A 20,823-nucleotide genomic window follows, 5' to 3' on the forward strand; every position below is an offset into this window, starting at 1 on the left:
GGATACCAGAACGCCCCAGACGGGAGCGAAAGGTAATACTTCTGGAACATAAAAAACACTAACTTTAGTTTTTAATCTAAGTAAATCTTGTAGTCAAAGTCATCATATCAACTTACCTCACATACCTCACATCTACTGCGTCAGCTAAGCCGCATTGTTCATCTTTTCCATTAAGTCTCAACGATCAAACAAATGGCATTCGAGAAAATAAAAAATAACATCCCCGATCTCCAAGTCTCAGTTAGGAGAATCTCTTTGCCTTATCTTGAAGATTAATTATGGTGTAAAAGTATTTTGGCATATATGGGAATCCTTCAAATCATACCATACCACCTCTCCCTGTTTGAACAGGGAGCTTGAGCTCGATAGTTTTCAGTCTTCGTTCCACTCTGTGACCGGGGTATGTGTCAATAACGTCAATAGGTGCTTTAATCCGCATCTTTTTTTCCACAAATTCTGTAGTGGGATGGAACTCAGCATAGGACCATTCCTTGTCCATTGATGACCAAAAAGTTAAATTCTTCCATAATGGAGATAAGGAAATAGTGTTCCATTTTACTGGGTTTATAATTTCTCAATATATTTCTATATTGTGGGTTGAAGAGAATACATAATCCATAAACATATCATTAGTTCCAACAAATGAGGTGCTCTTCGCTATATTCCTCTAAATGGAAATGTTAGAGAATATCTTAAATGGGGGATAAATCGGGTTATATGGTAATGTAAAAGTGATATGTCTCATGCTCTGATTGAGGTTAACGTCTTCTCCCAATAACTCTTAATTATGAGAGGACCTCTTCAGCATCATTATCAGCGGGTTATGCAGATTTTTTATTATTATTATGCAGATCCAGTCTGAAGAATGGAAGAGACGGAATTTCAGTCTGGACCGTATCAGCGTTCTGTATAATATTCTCAAAGTTAAGGGATCTCCTCCCCATCTAGATGACGCCACCGGCTTCAAAATATCCGTTATTTTTGCAGCACCAGCGGCCCTCTTTTACGAGTGAAGACCATGGCTAGGTGATGGCAAGATTTGGCTTTGAAACAGATACACTTAAGATTTCTGAGCCTCATTGAGCGAATCCACACATTTATCTATGATCAGCCCGCCTTGAATATCACAGCGTCAAGTGAATATTACCTTTATGATTGGATTAGGTACTCCAAGCTGAGACAGTATTTCTGCCAATACGGGAATTGGGACATTATCGTACTCTGATTTAAGGGAAAAAAACCTGATACGGCTGATATTAAAAGGATGATTTTTATTAATTTATTTTTAAATTTAAAAAAGTGGCTATAAAAATGTTACTTTGTAAAAGTCGATAATGTAGATTTCGTGTAAAATTCGGCTGAATCCTTCTTGAATGGTTTAAAGAAAAAAAATGGTGGCGTTGTAATCGTTTCGATTTCGATGCGAATATAGTTGCTTATTATAGATAGAGTCGAATAAATAGCTACATTCAGTCGCCTGAGCGGATGTCAGCGGAGTGAAGTGCGGCCGTTTTTAGTGCGCTTGATGATCTTTTAATTTTTTTGGGTAAAAGGCGAATAATGTCCGAAACGACGGATATCCACACGATTTTGGCCCCAAAAACAAATCTGAATGCCGTCTCTGACAGTCCCGTCACCGACCCCGCTTCCGCTGCTAAGGTTCGTTTCTGGTCACCTATATATATATTTTTTATTACTTTTTAGGAAAATAATTACCTTTTAAAAAGTATATATCTTAACTTAAATGAGATAAATATGGTAAAAAATTTAATATTAATTTACGCATTATATATGTATATATTTAGATATACAGGTGTCTCATAGATCTTCAACTAAAAATCTTATATTTCATAGAAATTGAGAAAAACACCGCTTTTTAAAGAATTCGTAACATTTAATCCATACAAGTAGAAATAATAATTTAAAATGTGCTATTTTTCACTTTCTTACGTGATGTTGCATGTTAATTTATATTTATTGATTCTTTTGTAATAACGGTTTAAAGTTAGTTAGTGTTTTTTTATCGAAAGTCGCCATCAAAAATTTATTTTCAAGTTATACATAATCACAATAGCCAACCGACAATTAAATAAATTTAATATGAATTTATTGCATATTTGTCGGTTTAAAACTATGTTATCTAAATTATATTCATATTTACTTATTCATACGTGAATAATATATGAATAATCCATAAATGTTGATAAATATATTCTTATCAAATACAATTAAAAAATTTCAAAATTTCCTGTCTTGTTCATAACAAGCTTATTTTTTATTATACTATTTCGTTTCATTAAACATTTTATTATTTTATTACCCGGAGATGGTAATACTATTATATTCGCTGCGGCCGAGGCGCTAAAATCGAGACTCTTTAAGAAAATGTTGATGAAGACATGAATTAAAAAATCTTCACAACGAAAATTATAATAACAAAGAAACGATTTTTTATACAATAAATATTAATTCAATTTGCTTCAAAACGTTTTTTATTTCATGATGATATCTCAATTCGTTCTTGAGATAATATATTTTAAATCATGTTGATATCTCATTTATTTTAGGAGATATAATTTCTTATAATTTGGTAGTAATAATTTTAAAATATAAAAGTGGGTGTAGAGATGAATTCAAAAATTGATTACGACATAATTAATAGAAATCAAATATTAATTAATTTGCTTCAAAACGGTTTTTATTTCATGATGATATCTCAATTCGTTCTTGAGATACTACATTTTAAATTGCACTTACATCAATTTGGTGAAATTTGAATTAAAAAAATTGTATCACCGGGATTTATGGAACGAAAGAAATTATTTTTGGGGGATTAAAATTAGATTAAATTTGCTACAAATTGGTTTTAAAATCATGTTGATATCTCATTTATTTTAGGAGATATGATTTCTTATAATTTGATATTAATAATTTTAACATATCAAAGTGGGTGTAGAGATGAATTAAAAAGTTAATTACGACATAATTAATAGAAATAAAGAAACGATTTTTTATACATTACTTAAATTTACTTTATAATGTTTTTTATTTCACGTTGATATCTCAATTCGTTCTTGAGAAAGTTGAACTAAAAAAATTATATCATCGGGATTTATAGATCGAAAGAAATTATTTTTGGGGGATGAAAACTAGATTAAATTTGCTACAAATTGCTTTCTAAATCACATTGATATCTCACTTATTTTAGAAGATATGATTTTTTTAAATTTGGTATTAATAATATATCAAAGTGGGTGTAGAGGTAAATTAAAAAATTCACTACGTCAAAATTAGTAGAAATAAAAAACTATTTTTTGTACATAAAATGTTAATTAAATTTTGTTTCAAAACGGTTTTTATATTATGATGATATCTCAATTCGTTCTTGAGATACTACATTTTAAATTGCATTTTCATCAATTTGATGATAGAGCCGAATTAAAAAATTATATCACCGGGATTTATTGAAATCATATTGATATCTCACTTATTTTAGAAGATATGATTTTTTTAAATTTGGTATTAATAATAACATATCAAAGTGGGTGTAGAGGTAAATTAAAAAATTCACTACGTCAAAATTAATAGAAATAAAAAACTATTTTTTGTACATTAAATATTAATTAAATTTTGCTTTAAAATGGTTTTTAAATCAAATCAATATCTCAATTATTTTTTGAGATATGATTTTTTAAAACTTAATTTAGCGAATAACGCCTCTACCGGATGATTTTAGAATAAACGTAGTGAATTATCTGGACCACCTGTATAAAAATAAATATAATTAGCGTTTCTGTATGAAGGTTGTTTTGCTACACTCAAGAAAAACATATGGTTGTGCCAAAATAAAATTGATCAATCATGTGTATATAAAAGTATGTTTATAAACGCAAGTTATTTTTTAACTTACTGAAGCAATTTTTCCAGTAACAATTTTGTCGTTTTATTGTTGTTGTTCGTGCTGTGTTATATAAGTTTTTTTCTAAGAATTGTTGATTTTTATGTTTTAATTAACTCAGTGATTTAGGGATTTGTAAGTTTGAATTGAATCTGAAAATATTTATTTTAGGGTCTGGAAGAGACAAATGCTTTCGTTGGACAAAGATCCAAGTTGGTAAGATACATGTGCAATATGTATGCTTTACCACTGCGGTCTTTATTTAGAAGAAAAAGAATTTACACAACATTTTTTATTTCACTCAATACATTTAAACTACTTTTTGGAGTACAAACATTTATTTATTAACGCTTACTTTTGTAATTTTTCTTAGTAGGAGTGTATGTTTTTTTGTATATCTACACGAATTATTGGATCTATTTTTTTGTTGTTTTATGCACATTAAAGGGCTTACAAAAAGATTTCTTATTTTTTTATGTTTTAGCTGCTTAATTAAAACTAATCAATTTTTAACTAAAACCGGTTCATGGCAGACGTTCATCCTATTTCATTCTATTTCAGTTTTAATTGTTCACTTATTATCTAAGATAAGTATGATATAATCTTTTTTATCAACGAAACACATAAATTATAATTAATCCCAACGAGTTTTAAAGTGCTTTTATAATTCTCAAACGAAATAATTCAAAATATCGAATGAAATAAAATAGGATTAACGTCTATTTCACACAAGATTTAAAATAATCACCCATAAAAACCGAAAGAAAAAAGGTTTTTATACCGTTTATAGATTGATCGCTTATTTTTATGTTGTTTTTTATAACTTCGTAAAGTTTTTATTTGAATTATTATTTTTTTTTAAGTTATGAAGTCGATTTAATTTTATTGATACTTTTATGATGATTTTTTTCTTTTTTTAGGACGCCAAGAGTTCAAGCGCACTAAAAAAATCGAGCAGGTATCGAAGCAGGTCGCTTTCAGCTTCTTCTACAGATTCTTACAGTACAAGTAACTTAAAGTTTCTTTTAAACACTCAAACCATCGCTTAATGTTTTATTAAAACTTTTTTTGTAATTATTTAGCTTCTTGTTCCGGTACAAGTAGCGATGATGAGGATGGTTTATCTCCGAGAGAAAAAGTGCAGAAGAATTCGAAGGGATTTTCAGATTTTTGTGTTCGTAACATAGCTCAACATGCTTTTGGACGTAGAGAAATTGATATAGCTGAACAAGGTAAAGATTATTAATTATTTAATACAATAAAAATTTTTATAAAATTTATTTTAGAAATGCCCGGAATTATGGCTTTACGGAAACGCGCTGGGGACGACAAACCTTTAAAAAACGCCAGAATTATTGGTTGTACTCACATCAACGCCCAAACAGCAGTTTTAATTGAAACTTTAAGCGCTTTGGGAGCAAGCGTTCGTTGGGCGGCTTGTAATATTTATTCTACATTGGTACGTTATATGTTTATGTAATTAAATGTAACCACAGTTTTATTTGATTAGAATGAAGTTGCCGCTGCTTTGGCAGAAGCTGGATTTTCAATATTTGCGTGGAGATCCGAAACGGAAGAAGATTTTTGGTGGTGTATCGATAAATGTGTAAACGCTGAAAATTGGCAGCCCAATATGATTTTAGATGACGGTGGAGATGCGACACATTTAATGCTTAAGAAATATCCGGCAATGTTTAAAATGATCAAAGGTAATAATAAAGAAAAAACTAAAACTTGGAATTCGGAGCAGACTACCAAAAAAACTTTTAGAAGAAAAGTTGTAGCAAATTTTATTCTTAAGCCGGATTTATATTTGTCTGACGTTTTGTGTCGTGATGCGCTCTGACGTAATGGTTAGTGTTCACATTTATATGTTGTGTTCTGACGCACTCTGGCGATATTTTGAATCAATACAGTCGTAGCACTCAGAGAGTTCATACGTGGGTCTATAATGTTTTCCCATGAATCTTCTGATTCAGATTATGAAGAATATATTCATTTTATGGTACTGACAACTCTTCTAAAAAAAGAAAAAGCGAGAAGATATTGGGTTCATCCAGTGAACAGAAAGAAAGACGCTAAAGGAGAATTTCACGGCTTGGTTAAAGAGCTTGAGAGCGATGTTGATAATGTTAAATGTAATTAAATTTAATATTGAAAGAAAGAAGAAACGCAAATCTGACGAGTCATAAGACAGGTGTACACTTGTCTGATCGGTCGTTATGCGTCACTTCCCACTCCACTGCTCTGACGGACATCGGGATCGCTGCTGATGCGACACAACACAAGGCACCACAACACATTGCGACACACAAATATGAATCTCACCATAGTAAATGTATTCAACCGATACCGTTCTGACGTGTCACCACATGACACGTCAGACAAATATAAATCCGGCTTTATTAACATTGCTCTCTTTCACTTTTAGTTTTCCATGTTATTATTATATGTTAGTAATAGTAGTATGGAAGCAATAATCTCGGCCGACTTCGAACACGTCGGCCACTCTAACAAGGGAAGTATCAGAACTGTCCCTCACCGATTTTGTTGAAATTTGGTACAGCGATAGTATGGCCAAAAACAAGGTTTACGTATTTTTTTATACGTGCTAATAAAGCCCCTGGGGCGAGTTATAAGGGTTAGAAATCTGGGCAAAATATATATATTCGCTCATAGGCTGAAAACGAAAATAGCTATCGAAATGTGGTAAATGTAAACTGGTATTCATTTTCAAAGAGCTTTCCATTGATATATCACATATATATCTGAAGGCTTCAGGGGGTAAACTACCCCTAGTTTTTTGGAATATTTTAAAAACTACCCTGTCGATTTTGGCGATATTATGTGTCCTTATAGTACATTTAAAAATATTAATGACGTGTTTTTTCTTATATGCCTCTGATCATCCCCTGCAAAGTTACGGGGTATGATAGATAACCCCTTTCCTTAGGAATAATGTGATAAACTGTTACACTTTTGAACGATATTTTGAAGAAAACCATTAATTAGATGTAAATTAAGATGTACGCGGTAAAATAAACCCTATACCACATTAAGGGGAGGCTGGGGTTAACTACCCTAACCACCCCAAAAATTATTCTTTTTTGCGAAAATTGTTTGTCGATTTTGGTGCAATTTACCACGATGATTTTTTTATACGTTTGGTAGTACTATTGTAAGAACTTACAAGGGTTAGAAGTTTGGGGTAGAAAATATATTTTCGCTAATAACTTCCATACTCCTACAGAAAAAGCTTTTTTATCCTTATTCTATTTAAATAACACAAAGATTAGGATAATTATACTATAAATATTTATTAATAATGAGTTAAAAAGTAACTGACAGAAGAATTGTTGACTATCACAAATTGTATTCTACATTATTAATTTAATGTCTTTATTTTTACTTTTTTTATTCAATATATTGTTGGCAATAATGAATATCATGGAAAAAATCTTTTAATCACAACGATTGTTCACACCATGCACAAGTTATAACAGCTATATCTCCACAGATATCGCACGTAGGTTTTTCATTGGAAAAGCAAACCTCCACGGGATTTTCAAACTGTTCTGGTCTCTCCTCTATATATCCAGATGCAAACTAGGCGTATTTAAAAACATTAATAAATCGTGGGGGAGACAACTGGGGTTATGCGTTAAGGATTGCAATTTTAAAATGTTATCTCGCTGATGCAAATTGACATCGTACTGGTAGAGAATAACTTGATCAGAAAATCTTCTAATGAAATTTTTCCATATTCTAAAACCAAATACATCCAGGGGTTGAATTTGACCTGTTGTCCCTGCAGGTATGGACAAATATTTAAACTTAACCTCCGATGGAGTAACTTCACTAATAATTTCAGGACAGTGGCCACTCCAAGAATCCAGTAATAGTAATGATTTCGGTCCGGTGTTTGGGAAATAGGAGCTTTTTCTGTAGGAGTACGAAAGTTATTAGCGAAAATATAGTTTCTACCCCAAACTTCTAACCCTTGTAAGTTCTTACAATAGTACTACCTAACGTATAAAAAAATCATCGTAGTAAATTGCAAAAAATCGACAAACAATTTTCGAAAAAAAGAATAATTTTTGAGGTGGTTAGGGTAGTTAACCCCAGCCACCCCTTAATGTCCTATGGGGTTTATTTTACCGCGTAAATCTTAATTTACATCTAATTAATGGTTTTCTTCAAAATATTGTTCAAAAGTGTAACAGTTTATCACATTATTCTTAAGGAAGGGGGTTATCTATCACACCCCGTAACTTTGAAAAGCTCTTTGAAAATGAATATCAGTTTACATTTACCACATTTCGATAGCTATTTTCGTTTTCAGCCTATAAGCGAATATATGTATTTCGCCCCGATTTCCAACCCTTATAACTCGCCCCAGGGGCTTTATTAGCACGTATAAAAAAATATGTAAACCTTATTTTTGGCCATACTATCGCTGTACCAAATTTCAACAAAATCGGTGAGGGACAGTTCTGATACTTCCCTTGTAAGTATTGTTCGTGATACTTGGGGCGGCCGACGTCTTCAAAGTCGGCCGAGATTATTTCCTCTATAAACTTCAAGCAGGTTAAACTTGGTTTCAAACTCCGTATGCCAAGTATTGTTCGTGATACTTGGGGCGGCCGACGTCTTCGAAATCGGCCGAGATTATTTCTTATATCACGAACAATATTATTATATATTATTGCTTCCATAAACTAGTTAATCGTATCACTTGACATACGGAGCATGAAACTAAGTTTAACCTGCTTGAAGTTAATTGAAGAAATAATCTCTGCAGACTTTGAAGATGTCGGCCGTTCTAAGTATTGTTCATGATACTTGGGACTTCGAAGACGTCGGCCACCCTAAGTATTGTTCGTGATACTTGCGGCGGCCGACGTCTTCGAAGTCGGCCGAGATTATTTCTTATATCATGAACAATATCGGACGTCTTCGAGTAGCAAACTGCAATAACTATTGAAGGTATTGCTCTAGTGCATAAGGTTTTTTTATTTGATAGGTCTACCCTTTGAAAATATTTCTGTAGGCCTTCCCCATTTTGGCTCTCTTCAATTTTAGCAATGGTGAATAACGCCAATGCGTGTTTTCTTCCTACACTTTGGAGCTTACTGTGGGGTGCACCGACAAAAGAAATTTATTTATTTATCTCATGTAGGTACAGAAACAGGTCGAACCCAATAACACTGTACCACAAACAACCAGTTGTATACAAATAAAATTAAGGAAAAAACTAAAGCAAAGAGCAATTTCCGAATTTCCGCCAGGGAGAGATTCTATCGCTTTAATTATTCTTAGTTTTAATAGTTCTGCATCATTCAAACAAATTCACTCCCAATTCGGCACACATTTGAAGACGATTTCTAAATTCTTTATAAGAAATACGAATTTCCGCCAGTGGTAGAGATTCTATCGCATTAATTATTCTTAGTTTTAATAGTTCTGCATCATCTTGTAATGGTTCATTGTAAACAATTTGTTTCAATCGTCCCCAAAAATAAAAAACCATAATTGTAAGATCAGGACTACGTGCTGGCCGAAATGGTCAAATAAGACCATTTCGTTCAATCTATTTTTGACGAAATTGTAAATTTAACCATTTGGTACAATGTGTGACTGGCAAGCTAGGCAACTGTCTTACTGAAAGTATATTGACCGTATAAAATTTAAGGCTAATTGGATTTACATCGCTCCAATAACGACAATGCTGAGAAGAAATAATGTTATTTGTTGAAAAGCTATCTGAAAGGCAGCGTCTTCCTCATTTAGTTTCTTTGTCTGCCTCTATGGATGATACAGAACCCGTTTCCAATTTTTTTGTCATTAGTTTGCGAGCTCCACATGAGATATTCTCGTGTCCAGATATTTTTGCTAGAATTTTTGTATAACTACACGAAAACATGATTCACTAGTACCATAGTACAGTACTAAATAAATTCTCTCTTTCACGGTTAACATCGCATGAAAAGACTTAATCTCACCAACATAAGTTGTAAGTTTTATGGTTTCTATGGTTACATATCATAAATTGAACTTCAATTTCAATTTTCAATTTAGAAAAAAGTCCAATTGTTATGTAAAATTTTTACATAAAAATTGGAATAATTAGTTAACTTTTATAGTTAGAGTATAAAATTCATGCGATTTAGTAATTTGAACATATCCGACGCATTATTTATGCAGAGATAAGTTTGAAAAATCAGTAACAAAATTTGTTTTCTTCTTTGTAACTCGATCCGGGGACATACTGTATATGCTACTACTATACCGGGTGTCCTTCAGAAGTGGCTCACCCCCATATTTTTTTTTATTGTTAGTGATATAAGAAAACCATTTGGAACGGATAATTAGGCCGTTAAAACGGATTATTACGACATGAAATCATTCTTTTTGTACTTCCGGTTATACCGGATGTGAGTACTAATTGCGCTATTTTTTTCAATCTATAATTTTTTTTCTTCAATTTTGTAGACAGCATAATTTCACATAACTTTTACTTGAAGAAATTTTCACGATCGCTTATAATTTTTGAAAAAAAAAATATTTTCGTTATTTTATAACATTTTAGTAGCTTTGGAAAATGTATTACAACTTTTGACGCATAGTAGCTAGGTTAATAGTATAAATTACGCTATGTCTCTCTTGATTTGCTATTTCTGGAGCAGTGATCACTGCTATGTTTTAGTCAGTGGTTCTTTTTTAATAATAGTGTAAATTAACAATTGTATTAAATTTGTTTTAAAAGAAAAGAGAGAAAATGATTTCATGTCGTAATAATCCGTTTTAACAGCCTAATTATGCATTCCAAATGGTTTTCTTATATCACTAATAATAAAAAAAATATGGGGTGAGTCACTTCTGAGGGACACAAGTATATTGTATACTGAGTGATCCAAAAATAGGTAGAGAAACTGTACCCTACTTAAGAACTATGTGGACAAACTAAAAAGCCATGTTCACTCGTAGAAGAATCGCTAGAAATTGTTTTGGATTTTGTCTGAATAGATTTTAAGTAGGTTATAAAATTTCATGTAACGTAATCAATTTTAAGTTTAAACAAAAGAATAAAATATCTTTCTGGAAACGTCAAAGTATTAGTTTTGGTGTAAGGATAACAACTGAATCTTTCAGACAGAAACCAGATAATATATAATAAGTTTATTTCAAGCAGACGTAGGGCATTCGATTCTTCAATTCCACTGCATCATTCACCAACAAGCCTTGTATGCTAAGAGTGGTTTAACATCTCTTGGTAATGTAATGACGGTAGTCACAAAAATAATCAACCTCATCTCGTCGCAGGCTTTAAGCAGGCGAAAGTTCGATGCTTTGTTAGATGAAGTCAACTCGGTGTACAATGGCTTGCTGATGTACAATAATGTTCGCTGGTTGAGTCGCGGGAACGTACTTCAAAGATTTGTTGATTGCTTTGAAGAAATCAGACTGTTTCTGCAAAATGAGGGAAAAGTTGAAGAATACCCACAGTTGTTGGATGTTATGTGGCTTTCAAAATTGATATTTCTTACAGACATATGCCAAACATTTAAATAAGTTAAACATGAAGCTGCAAGTTTTCAGGAACGATATTATCACAAGAACAAGTTACTGTAGAATTTATTTCTGTGATTGATTCCTCAATCAGGGAATTTACAGCGAGATTTTCTCAGTTCAAAGAATTATCGGAAATACTCAAGCTTATTATGTACCCTGATGTGACGTCATTAAATAAACTGAATTTGTCCCAATTGAATTGGTTGGAAATTGAAGAATTTGAAATGCAGCTGATTGATTTCCAGTCTAGTTCAATATGGATTCAAAAATTTATTGAAACAAGGAAACAGTTAGAATTAATTGAAACAGAAAAATTGACAAATAATATAAGTGAAAATGCTAATAACAAAATTCTGAAAATATGGAATGCGTTACCAGACACATTTAATTGTTTGAGGAAGCTGGCTCATGCTATTTTAACAATATTTTCATCAACCTATGCCTGCGAGTCATTATTTTCAGAGATAAATAACATTAAAGACTCGGTTAGAAACCGTTTGACAGATGACTCCAGTTCAACATGCATTCTGCTAAAAAAACATCTTACAACCCTAATATATGTTATTTGTCATCTAATCTACAACAACAGAACTCACACTAATTTTACTTTTATTTAAATTACGCGTATAATTGAAACATTGCAAAATGTTCCTATTTTGTTGTTGTAAATAAAGAGTTTTGAGTTGATAGTATTTATTACTATTATAATCAATAATCACAAAGTCAAAATTTTTTATGGCACGTCTATGACCACATTAAACATTTCTTTAGAAAATGGCACGTTGATCCGTAAAGGTTCGCCATCCCTGGTCTAGAACAATCAAGAGGTGAGCATTCATTAAACATTGGGCATAATTAACGACGTCAAATATGTCGTTAACATAAATATTAAACAGTAAAGGGCCCAGATGGCTACCCTGGGGAACATCAGAAGGAACCGACTCAGAATTAGAAAAAAAAAACATTAACCGAAACAATCTGGCATTCAGATAGGAAGCAAGCCATTGTAAAAGTTTCCCCTGAACACCAAACTTAATTAGTTTAAATAGAAATAAGTTGTGATCCACCCGGTCGAAAGCTTTACTAAAATCCGTATAAAATGAATCAACTTGACAAGAATCATCCAGAGAAGATAAGATATAGTTATTCTCAAACGAGCGACCATCAAAAAGCCATATTGTCTTCAATTGATTTTAGACTAGCTTGGTTGATGCTGTAGCACGTGCGTTTGACGAGAAGGAGGATGTTCAATTATTGTGTTGTGACTTGTGAAAGGCCTTTGATTGCGTCCAACATGAAGTTCTGTTGGATAAACTGGAACATTATGGTATAAGAGGTCTACCAAATCAAATGATTCGTAGTTATCTTAACAATAGAGTGCAGTGTGTAGAGTGGAAAGGTGGAACTTCGGATGTTACTAATAATATTAACATCTCAGCTGATGACATTTATATATATGCTGACTATACATCTTTTGTGCTAACGTCGAAAGATAGAGTTGAACTTGAAAACAAGTCAGAAGTTGTTATAGCCGAAACTGCGGAATGGTTTGGGGCCAACAATTTGAAACTTAATGTGGAAAAGACGCAAAAACTATTATTAACATCTAAAATTGCTGGACGGGAGTAAGAACCTATTCAATTCCTGGGAATATATGTTACGTCAAACCTAAGCTGCAAGTCTCATCTTGAATGTCTTCAAAGATGGGTGGCTGTAGCAATATTTAGGGTCAGGCGCATATGGGCTATAGCTGGTTATGAGGCTGCTAGAGCAACCTACTTTGCCAACTTTCATAGTAGGGCGTCGTACGGAATACTGATTTGGGGGAATTCTCCGGCGGACAAAGATATTTTCATTCAACAAAAGAAAGCATTACGGGTCTTAGCAGGTGAAAAGAGTACTGCTAGTTGCAAACCACTTTTTCAACAACATAGGATACTTACCTTATCCTCTATCTTTATCCTAAGGAGTCTTCTTTACGTACATTCCTCTAAAACCTCATTTCCAAAAAGTCTATCTACGAAACCCGTTATAAATCACATTATCAGATCCCTACCATCGCATTAATATCTCACAAACCAGCACTAATCACCTAGTCGTGAAATTATATAATAAATGTCCTTTGCCTATAAAAAATATGACGTGGAGGAGTTTCTTCAACTATCACCTTCGGAGATGGAGTCTTATGTTTAGTTTTGTAAACTATATAATTTTTTTTTCTCTTTATATACATTTCTTTGTTTTGTATATATTTATAGTTTTTCTCTTGACGGTGCTTTATCTGTTTTATATTTTCTTTTATTACATGTAAAACATTTGTAAGCTGCATAAATGTTATTATTATTATAGACTTAAGGGCAAAGAATAGACGTGCATGAACTACTTTCCCAAATGCTGGCAAAATAGATATGGGGCAGTAATCAGATATAACATCACGGTCCCCAGATGTAAAAATAGGAAGAACAAAAGCCTGCTTCCACAATGACGGAAAGACACCCATTATTAATGAAGCATTAAATAAAATAGTTGATGGAATACCATCAGTACCAATACTGTCTGTAACCCTGATGCCCATCAGGGCCTCCTCAATCACAATTCTGTCAACTGCATCAGATTCAAAGGAAGGGCATCCGTTTCCACACAATCTACATTCTGCTGGATTGGAGCAGGATCAACAAAAACCGAAGAAAAGAAATCAGCGAGCAATGAGTATACTCCGACACCGTCACCGACAACAATTCCATTCCACGACATCGTGAAGGAATTACATCCGCACGTTTCTTAGACATAGTAAAAGCCCAAAACACCTTTGGGTCAGATTGGATATTGCTTTCAGCTGTTCTGACAATAATCTGAATCTCTTCTGAATTACATGGAGTATATGTAATTATGATGGATTATATACTTTGCACGACTCATTAGAATTGAAAAAGTGAGGTAGTCCAGTCGGTTGCCAAAAGTTTCCATTTACAGCGCGCCTTTACTCTCGAATTACTTTTATGGTATTATGTGAAAACCAAGTAGGAAAACACTTTGTGGCGTATAGCAGTATTAACACAGTTATAAAAAATTTGAACAGGGTCGTTGATATCACGATCAGCGAGTTCTGATTCCCAGTCAATTTCGTTAAAGTACTCATTTAATTCAGGAAACTGTGCTTTTCTCGTCTGCTCTGATCACTTCTGTTTTTTTTTGTTCAAGTTTCTATTGTTGTTAACACCAAAGTTACAAGCTCTAAAAGATAACGCAGCTTGTTCGGCAGCGCCATCAGAAATTAAAGCAAGTTATGGATGTCGATGAAATTTAATTAAACTGTGACAAGTAAATCAAACAAAATGTTAATAACGGGTATTTCCTCCCCTCGCTTGAATGGTATCACTCATCCTTCGAGGCATACTTCGAATCCACTCTTTTAGCGCTGTTCAGAAATCATCTAGCGTTTCTGTAGCTGCACCACGGGCTCTAACTCGTCTCCCTAATATCCAAATCTTCCAGGTATTGGGACACTATGCGAGCTGTATGGGAGCGTGCATGAACAAGAAGTTGTTACCTATAAATGGACCTGGAAATGCCGTTGATAAAATAAAGCTCCGTACGTGCTTCGAAGCAGATTCCTTCCTAAACCATTACAGATCCTTCCTGGTTTTGTACTCTTTCAGAGAAGTTGCACTGAACATAACGCTCTCCTGCTCTTCTCTCCTCAACTTTCTCTCGACCATCTGAAGAGTCCAAGCCCAATGTCGACTGATCTGAGAACAGTACGTTTCGCCACTCTGCATTGGTCCACTGATAATGATATCTTGCAAATTGTAATCGAGCAACACGATGGTCCAGTTGCTTTTCTCTGTGATTTCAACCCCGCTTCTTCAAATCTTCTTTTTACTTAACTGTTGTGGTATGTCGATTTCGTAACATGGTAGTTACAATATATTGTAATAATATCACTTATGATAGCATGAAGAGGTGGCGTTAATATAAAAAAATAAAAAGTCATGGAAACAAAAAAAAAAAGATAGTAGTAAATAAACATAAAAAGTGTTAAGTCGGATTTTTGAATTAACGAATTTCTGTTTGAACCTGCTTCCAAAAAAATTCTGTTATATATTTAAAAATTGTGTTTTGGTATAAAATACACGTTCATCACAATTTTGGCGCCCAACGTGGGGCGAGAAATCAAGAAAATGGCTGATAGACAAATAAAAACTAGTGCGTCATCGAAAGGTAGAAAAGATGATACCGACGAAACGAATCAAACTTCGAGTATAGCTAATACGAGTAGTGGCGATAAAAAGGAAACAGCAGAGAAAAGTCAAATAAATATGAATGATATAATGGAAATGATGCGAAAAATAAATGAAGATAACAAAATAAGAGATGAAAATAATAGAGTAATAAATGAAGAAAATCTAAGAAAATTAAATGAAGAGAACAAAATCATAAATGAAGAAAATCTAAGACAATTAAATGAAGAGAAGAAAATCATAAATGAAGAAAATTTGAGAAGAATAAATGAAGAAATAATAACTAAAATAATAGATGAAAACAAAAGAATGAGAGACGAAAATAAGAAACTAAATGAAGAAAATAGAATATTAATAGTAGAAAACTTCGAAATAATTAAAAAAGAAAATGAAATAATTATGAAAAATAATCTTGAAAAATTGGAACAACAATTAAATAATCAAATAGAAAGTATAACTAAAGCACTAGATGGAAAGATAACGTATCAAATTAACGAAAAGATTGAAACAATTAGACAAGAAAACACAATTCAAATTATTACGACAATAGATCAACAAATAAATGAGTATTCCGATAAAATTAAAGAAAATAAAGATAATATTATAAATTTAAAAGAAGAAACACATAAAAATTTAAATAGTTTACAAGAAGAACAAGATAAATTAAAGAAAGATATCATAGTTAACCAAGATCTAAATAAACAAAATTTGATAATTTAAAAACACAAGAATTTCTGTTTAAACCTGCTCCCAAAAAAATTCTGTTATATATTTAAAAATTGTGTTTTGATATAAAATACACGTTCATCACAATATCGTTTATCACGGGGTTGTGTGGTGCTTGACCCAGGTCATCTGATGAGCTAATTGAGGCCAGTCTGCTGAAATTTTGAATGGCGCGACAAACCGTACTCTGTATCGAGCCAAAAACACGAGCAGCATAACGAGTACTGCGTCCATCTTCCACCAAAGCCACTGCCTGGGCAAGTTCTGCAAGACTTGAAAGACATTTGTCTTGCCTAACAACAGTCAACGACGTTAACAACACTAAACGTCACTGAAATGTTTTCGTTAATTTCCATGGCTTCCTTTAGAGCTTGTAACTTTGGTGTTAACAACAATAGAAACTTGAACAAAAAACAGAAATGATCAGAACAGACGAGACTACAAACTCCTTATGTTTAAAATTAATTAATTTTGTCGGTGGATCCTCATAGCAAGCTTCAAAGTGTAGGAAGAAAAAACACGCATTACTGTTATTCACCATTGCTGAAATTGACGAGCGTTAAATACGTTGAAAAGTTATAGCAGTTTTAAATCTGATCATCATTTTAGATGATGCGTTTTTTATGCCGCTGTGTACTTAATATATTTTTTTAGTTTTTTTAATATATTAATAAAATATTTTATTTTAGGAATCGTTGAAGAAAGTGTAACCGGCGTCCATCGTTTATATCAACTATCAAAATCTGGGAAATTAACCGTCCCTGCAATGAACGTTAACGATTCAGTAACAAAAACTAAATTCGATAATTTATACAGTTGTCGCGAATCGATAATTGACAGGTAATTTTTTATTTCTTCTAAAATATATGCGCAAAAATCGAATTATATTTAAGTTTAAAACGTTCTACTGACATTATGTTTGGGGGAAAACAAGTAGTCGTTTGTGGGTATGGAGAAGTTGGAAAAGGTTGTTCTCAAGCTTTAAGAGGATTAGGTTGTATTGTTTATATTACAGAAATCGATCCAATTTGTGCTCTTCAAGCCAGGTTAGCATTAACAAAAAATTAAATTTTATGTGACTTATTTTGAATTATTTTTTTAATTTTAGTATGGATGGATATAGAGTAGTGCGAATAAACGAAGTAATCCGCAACGTCGACATCGTAATTACAGCAACCGGAAATAAAAATGTAATAACACGCGAGCATATGGATAAAATGAAATCGGGGTGTATCGTTTGCAATATGGGGCACTCAAACACAGAAATAGATGTTGTGAGTATCCAATTTTTATAATTAAATAAATTTAACTCTTTTTTTCTTAATAGAATAGTCTTCGAACTCCAGATTTAACATGGGAAAGGGTTCGTTCGCAAGTTGATCACGTAATTTGGCCCGATGGGAAACGGATAATTTTATTAGCGGAAGGTCGGTTGGTCAATTTAAGTTATTCAACATTGCCTTCGTTTGTTGTTTCGATTACATCGGCCACACAAGCTTTAGCATTGATCGAATTGTTCAATGCGCCACCAAATCGTTATAAATCCGACGTTTACTTACTACCGAAAAAAATGGATGAATATGTTGCAACGTTACATTTACCAACGTTCGACGCTCATTTAACGGAGTTATCCGATGAGCAAGCTAAATATATGGGACTTAATAAAGCAGGGCCTTTTAAACCAAATTATTACAGGTAAAAAATTCATGTAGTTACTTAACTCAATTAATTCTAAATTAATTTGCAGATATTAGTGAAAATGTTAAGCATAGCGTTAAAAATTTAGATGGTGAAGGCAGGATGGTGTGAAAAAAAAAACATTTAAGGTTGTAGAAAGGAAATAATACACTGTATTAATTTTTATTTATTAATTTAATTTTTGACTTAATGTATATCAAAAGATCGCTTTAAATTCCTAATTAAAAAAAAACTTGCCATTATTGAAAGGTACCTGCATCTCTGGAGGAGAATTTAGTCAATTGAGTCTGGATTAGATTATTTACTTTTTTTTTTGTTTTGTTTTTGCGTTCTTTTATTTTAATTTGTTTTCTCAATATTATTTTTGTGAGTTTTACAGCAAAACGAAATCACCAATAGTAATTCGATAGTTTTACTTTTAGCAATTAGTTGAAACATTTAGTCAATTAGCGTGCAAACAAAATGAATGAACGTATTGTGATTAAAGCCGGCAATTAAAACTGAAAACTACAAAAAAAATAAATGAATGGTTGGTAGTCAAGAATTTGGAAACGGGTGTTGATACTGCTTAGAAAATAAAAAATAACCTCATTTTTGTTAAGTGTTCAGTATTTTATTAAGTATTAAATATTATTATTATGTATTCTTTTTGTTCAAATTTTTTTCTTGTAATGTTTTAAATTGAATTGAGTATTGTAATGATGTTACAATAAACATGAAAAAATTGTATAAGAAATGTTTGTTACAATCAATCCCTTACATGTAAAAATAGTACCCAATTTTTTTGCCATTTTAATTTTTTTGTCTCACGACATCAACCAAGGCAAGGAACATTTTCGATTTGTTCTTGAGGTAGATGAAGATGATCTTTAACATATAATGTTACTTATTTTTAAACTTTTTTCATTTTCATTGTAATTTAGATGAAATTGATGGATTTAGATTAATAATCTGAACAACGTAAGATGGTTATGACGAAAAATGTATGTATGATGGAGTTGGATTCCAACAATAATTTAAAAGGAATTATTTAAAAGTATTAAAGACACTAGACGTTTTACGAGCTTCTACACAGCAAAAATGGTATGTTTTGAGTGTTGAATTAGTCTTGAAAATTGACTTATATACAATACCGTATAAATTATACGGTATTGTTAATAATACATTTTTATTTCAAAGTGCAGCAATATAAATTATGGTCTGTAATTGCGATCTGTGATCTCCTCAACGTCGGTAGCTGATTCCCACTTCGCTAAATATCATATGGTTTCATAAATACAATCTTTGCTATTAAACCATCTGGGAGAGTCTTGGAGTTAATGGATATAATACACTTCGCTTTAAGTATAGCTGAGGTCGCTTGTGGCTGAGGCTTTATAATTAATATCATTTCAATCTAAATGTAGCCAAGGTCTCTTGCGGTCGAGGCCTGCAATGGGTTAACATTGGTAGAAACAATCGGCGTCGGGCACAAGTTAAAAGATCATCCAGACCAAGAATCATAATCAAATTATTGGTTTCATTAAAGACTATGTTTTCGATGCTGACGATCAGGTACGTCGTCAAGCCGATACTGCATATTATTCTATCAAGGCAATCTATTGTGATATTAAAAATCCCAATGCTGCAATCCAAAACACCAACCTTAATATTACCGCTGCCTCTCCTAAATTGAACAAAATCACCCTTCCCTTTTTTTCCGCAGATTATAAAGCATGGTTCAGTTTTTACGACTTATTCAGAACTGTGGTGAGAAAATTTCATGATAAATCGCCAGAACAAAGATTTGAGTAGGTCAATAAGCATAATCTTTGCAAAAATTGTCTGTGAGACCAACATTGAACATGCAAATGCGATTCAAAAAACACTTGTTGAACTTGCAAAAAGCGCCATCATACATTATTGCATTTAGATCGTCCAGAGGTTTATCAAGACCAGTCATCCAAAAGTAATTCTATTCATTCAAATACCATGCTCACCGTAGTTCTACCTGTAGCTGGATTGGACATACAAGACCGGTTTGGTAGATATCATCGTATGCCTGCCCTTATTGATTCTGGTAGCAGATCAATTTTATTACTGAAAATGTACAAAAAGCATTACAACTTACAAAAGGCATCAGTTATGATTGAAGGGTTGAACAATATGCAGTCAAACTGCAATACCAAGTTCGTTAAATGTGTTATTAAGCCCAAATATATCAACAAATATATGTTCTTATCAACCAAGAACGGCGATTGACATCTCTAAATACTCTCAATTTCGAAATTTAAAAATTCCACGAAGCCAAACTTCTCCATACTCTATAGATCTTCCACAAGTCCACAAGGATAGTCTCTGCAAATGTCCATTCCATAAGAGGGTTTTGTCTAGGATTACTCCTAGACATTTGACATCCTTTGAGAAAGGATTTCTTCACCTTGGATAGTTCGGCGGATTAGTCCATCCAACTTTCATCTCCTGGTGAAGAGCACAACGATTATATTTTGCGGGTTTATCGAGAGATTCTTTCCCTTACACCAAGCGCAAATGGTATCTAGGATCACCTGGAAAACATTGGATGTCCTCGACAAATAGGTTCCTTTGACCATAAAGGCCTGCAATGGGTTGACATGGTATTAATTGTAGAGCCTCGCCCGCCAGCGACCTTGGCTTAATCAGACAAAAGGAGACATTTTCCATCGCAAG

The 20,823-nt window shown here is 32.8% G+C and overlaps 1 protein-coding gene across 2 annotated transcripts; it reads left to right on the forward strand.

Moving 5' to 3' along the window:
• Positions 1-1,461: 1,461 nt before the first annotated feature.
• LOC111413886 (Adenosylhomocysteinase like 1) lies at positions 1,462-18,871 on the forward strand. 2 transcript variants are annotated; one of them, XM_023045016.2, is made up of 11 exons: positions 1,462-1,659; positions 4,070-4,114; positions 4,819-4,906; positions 4,981-5,130; positions 5,185-5,357; positions 5,409-5,607; positions 17,127-17,277; positions 17,331-17,483; positions 17,546-17,711; positions 17,765-18,132; positions 18,185-18,871. In XM_023045016.2, the coding sequence occupies exons 1-11, from the start codon at positions 1,561-1,563 to the stop codon at positions 18,189-18,191; spliced, it is 1,599 nt and encodes a 532-aa protein (XP_022900784.1). In that variant the 5' UTR covers positions 1,462-1,560; the 3' UTR covers positions 18,192-18,871. The 2 variants fall into 2 exon arrangements, with proteins under 2 accessions (XP_022900784.1, XP_022900785.1); XM_023045017.2 differs by lacking the exon at positions 4,070-4,114 and having other exon boundaries at positions 1,463-1,659.
• The last annotated feature ends 1,952 nt before the right edge of the window (positions 18,872-20,823 follow it).

This window comes from Onthophagus taurus, chromosome 8, assembly GCF_036711975.1.
Source record: "Onthophagus taurus isolate NC chromosome 8, IU_Otau_3.0, whole genome shotgun sequence".
NCBI lineage: Eukaryota > Metazoa > Arthropoda > Insecta > Coleoptera > Scarabaeidae > Onthophagus > Onthophagus taurus.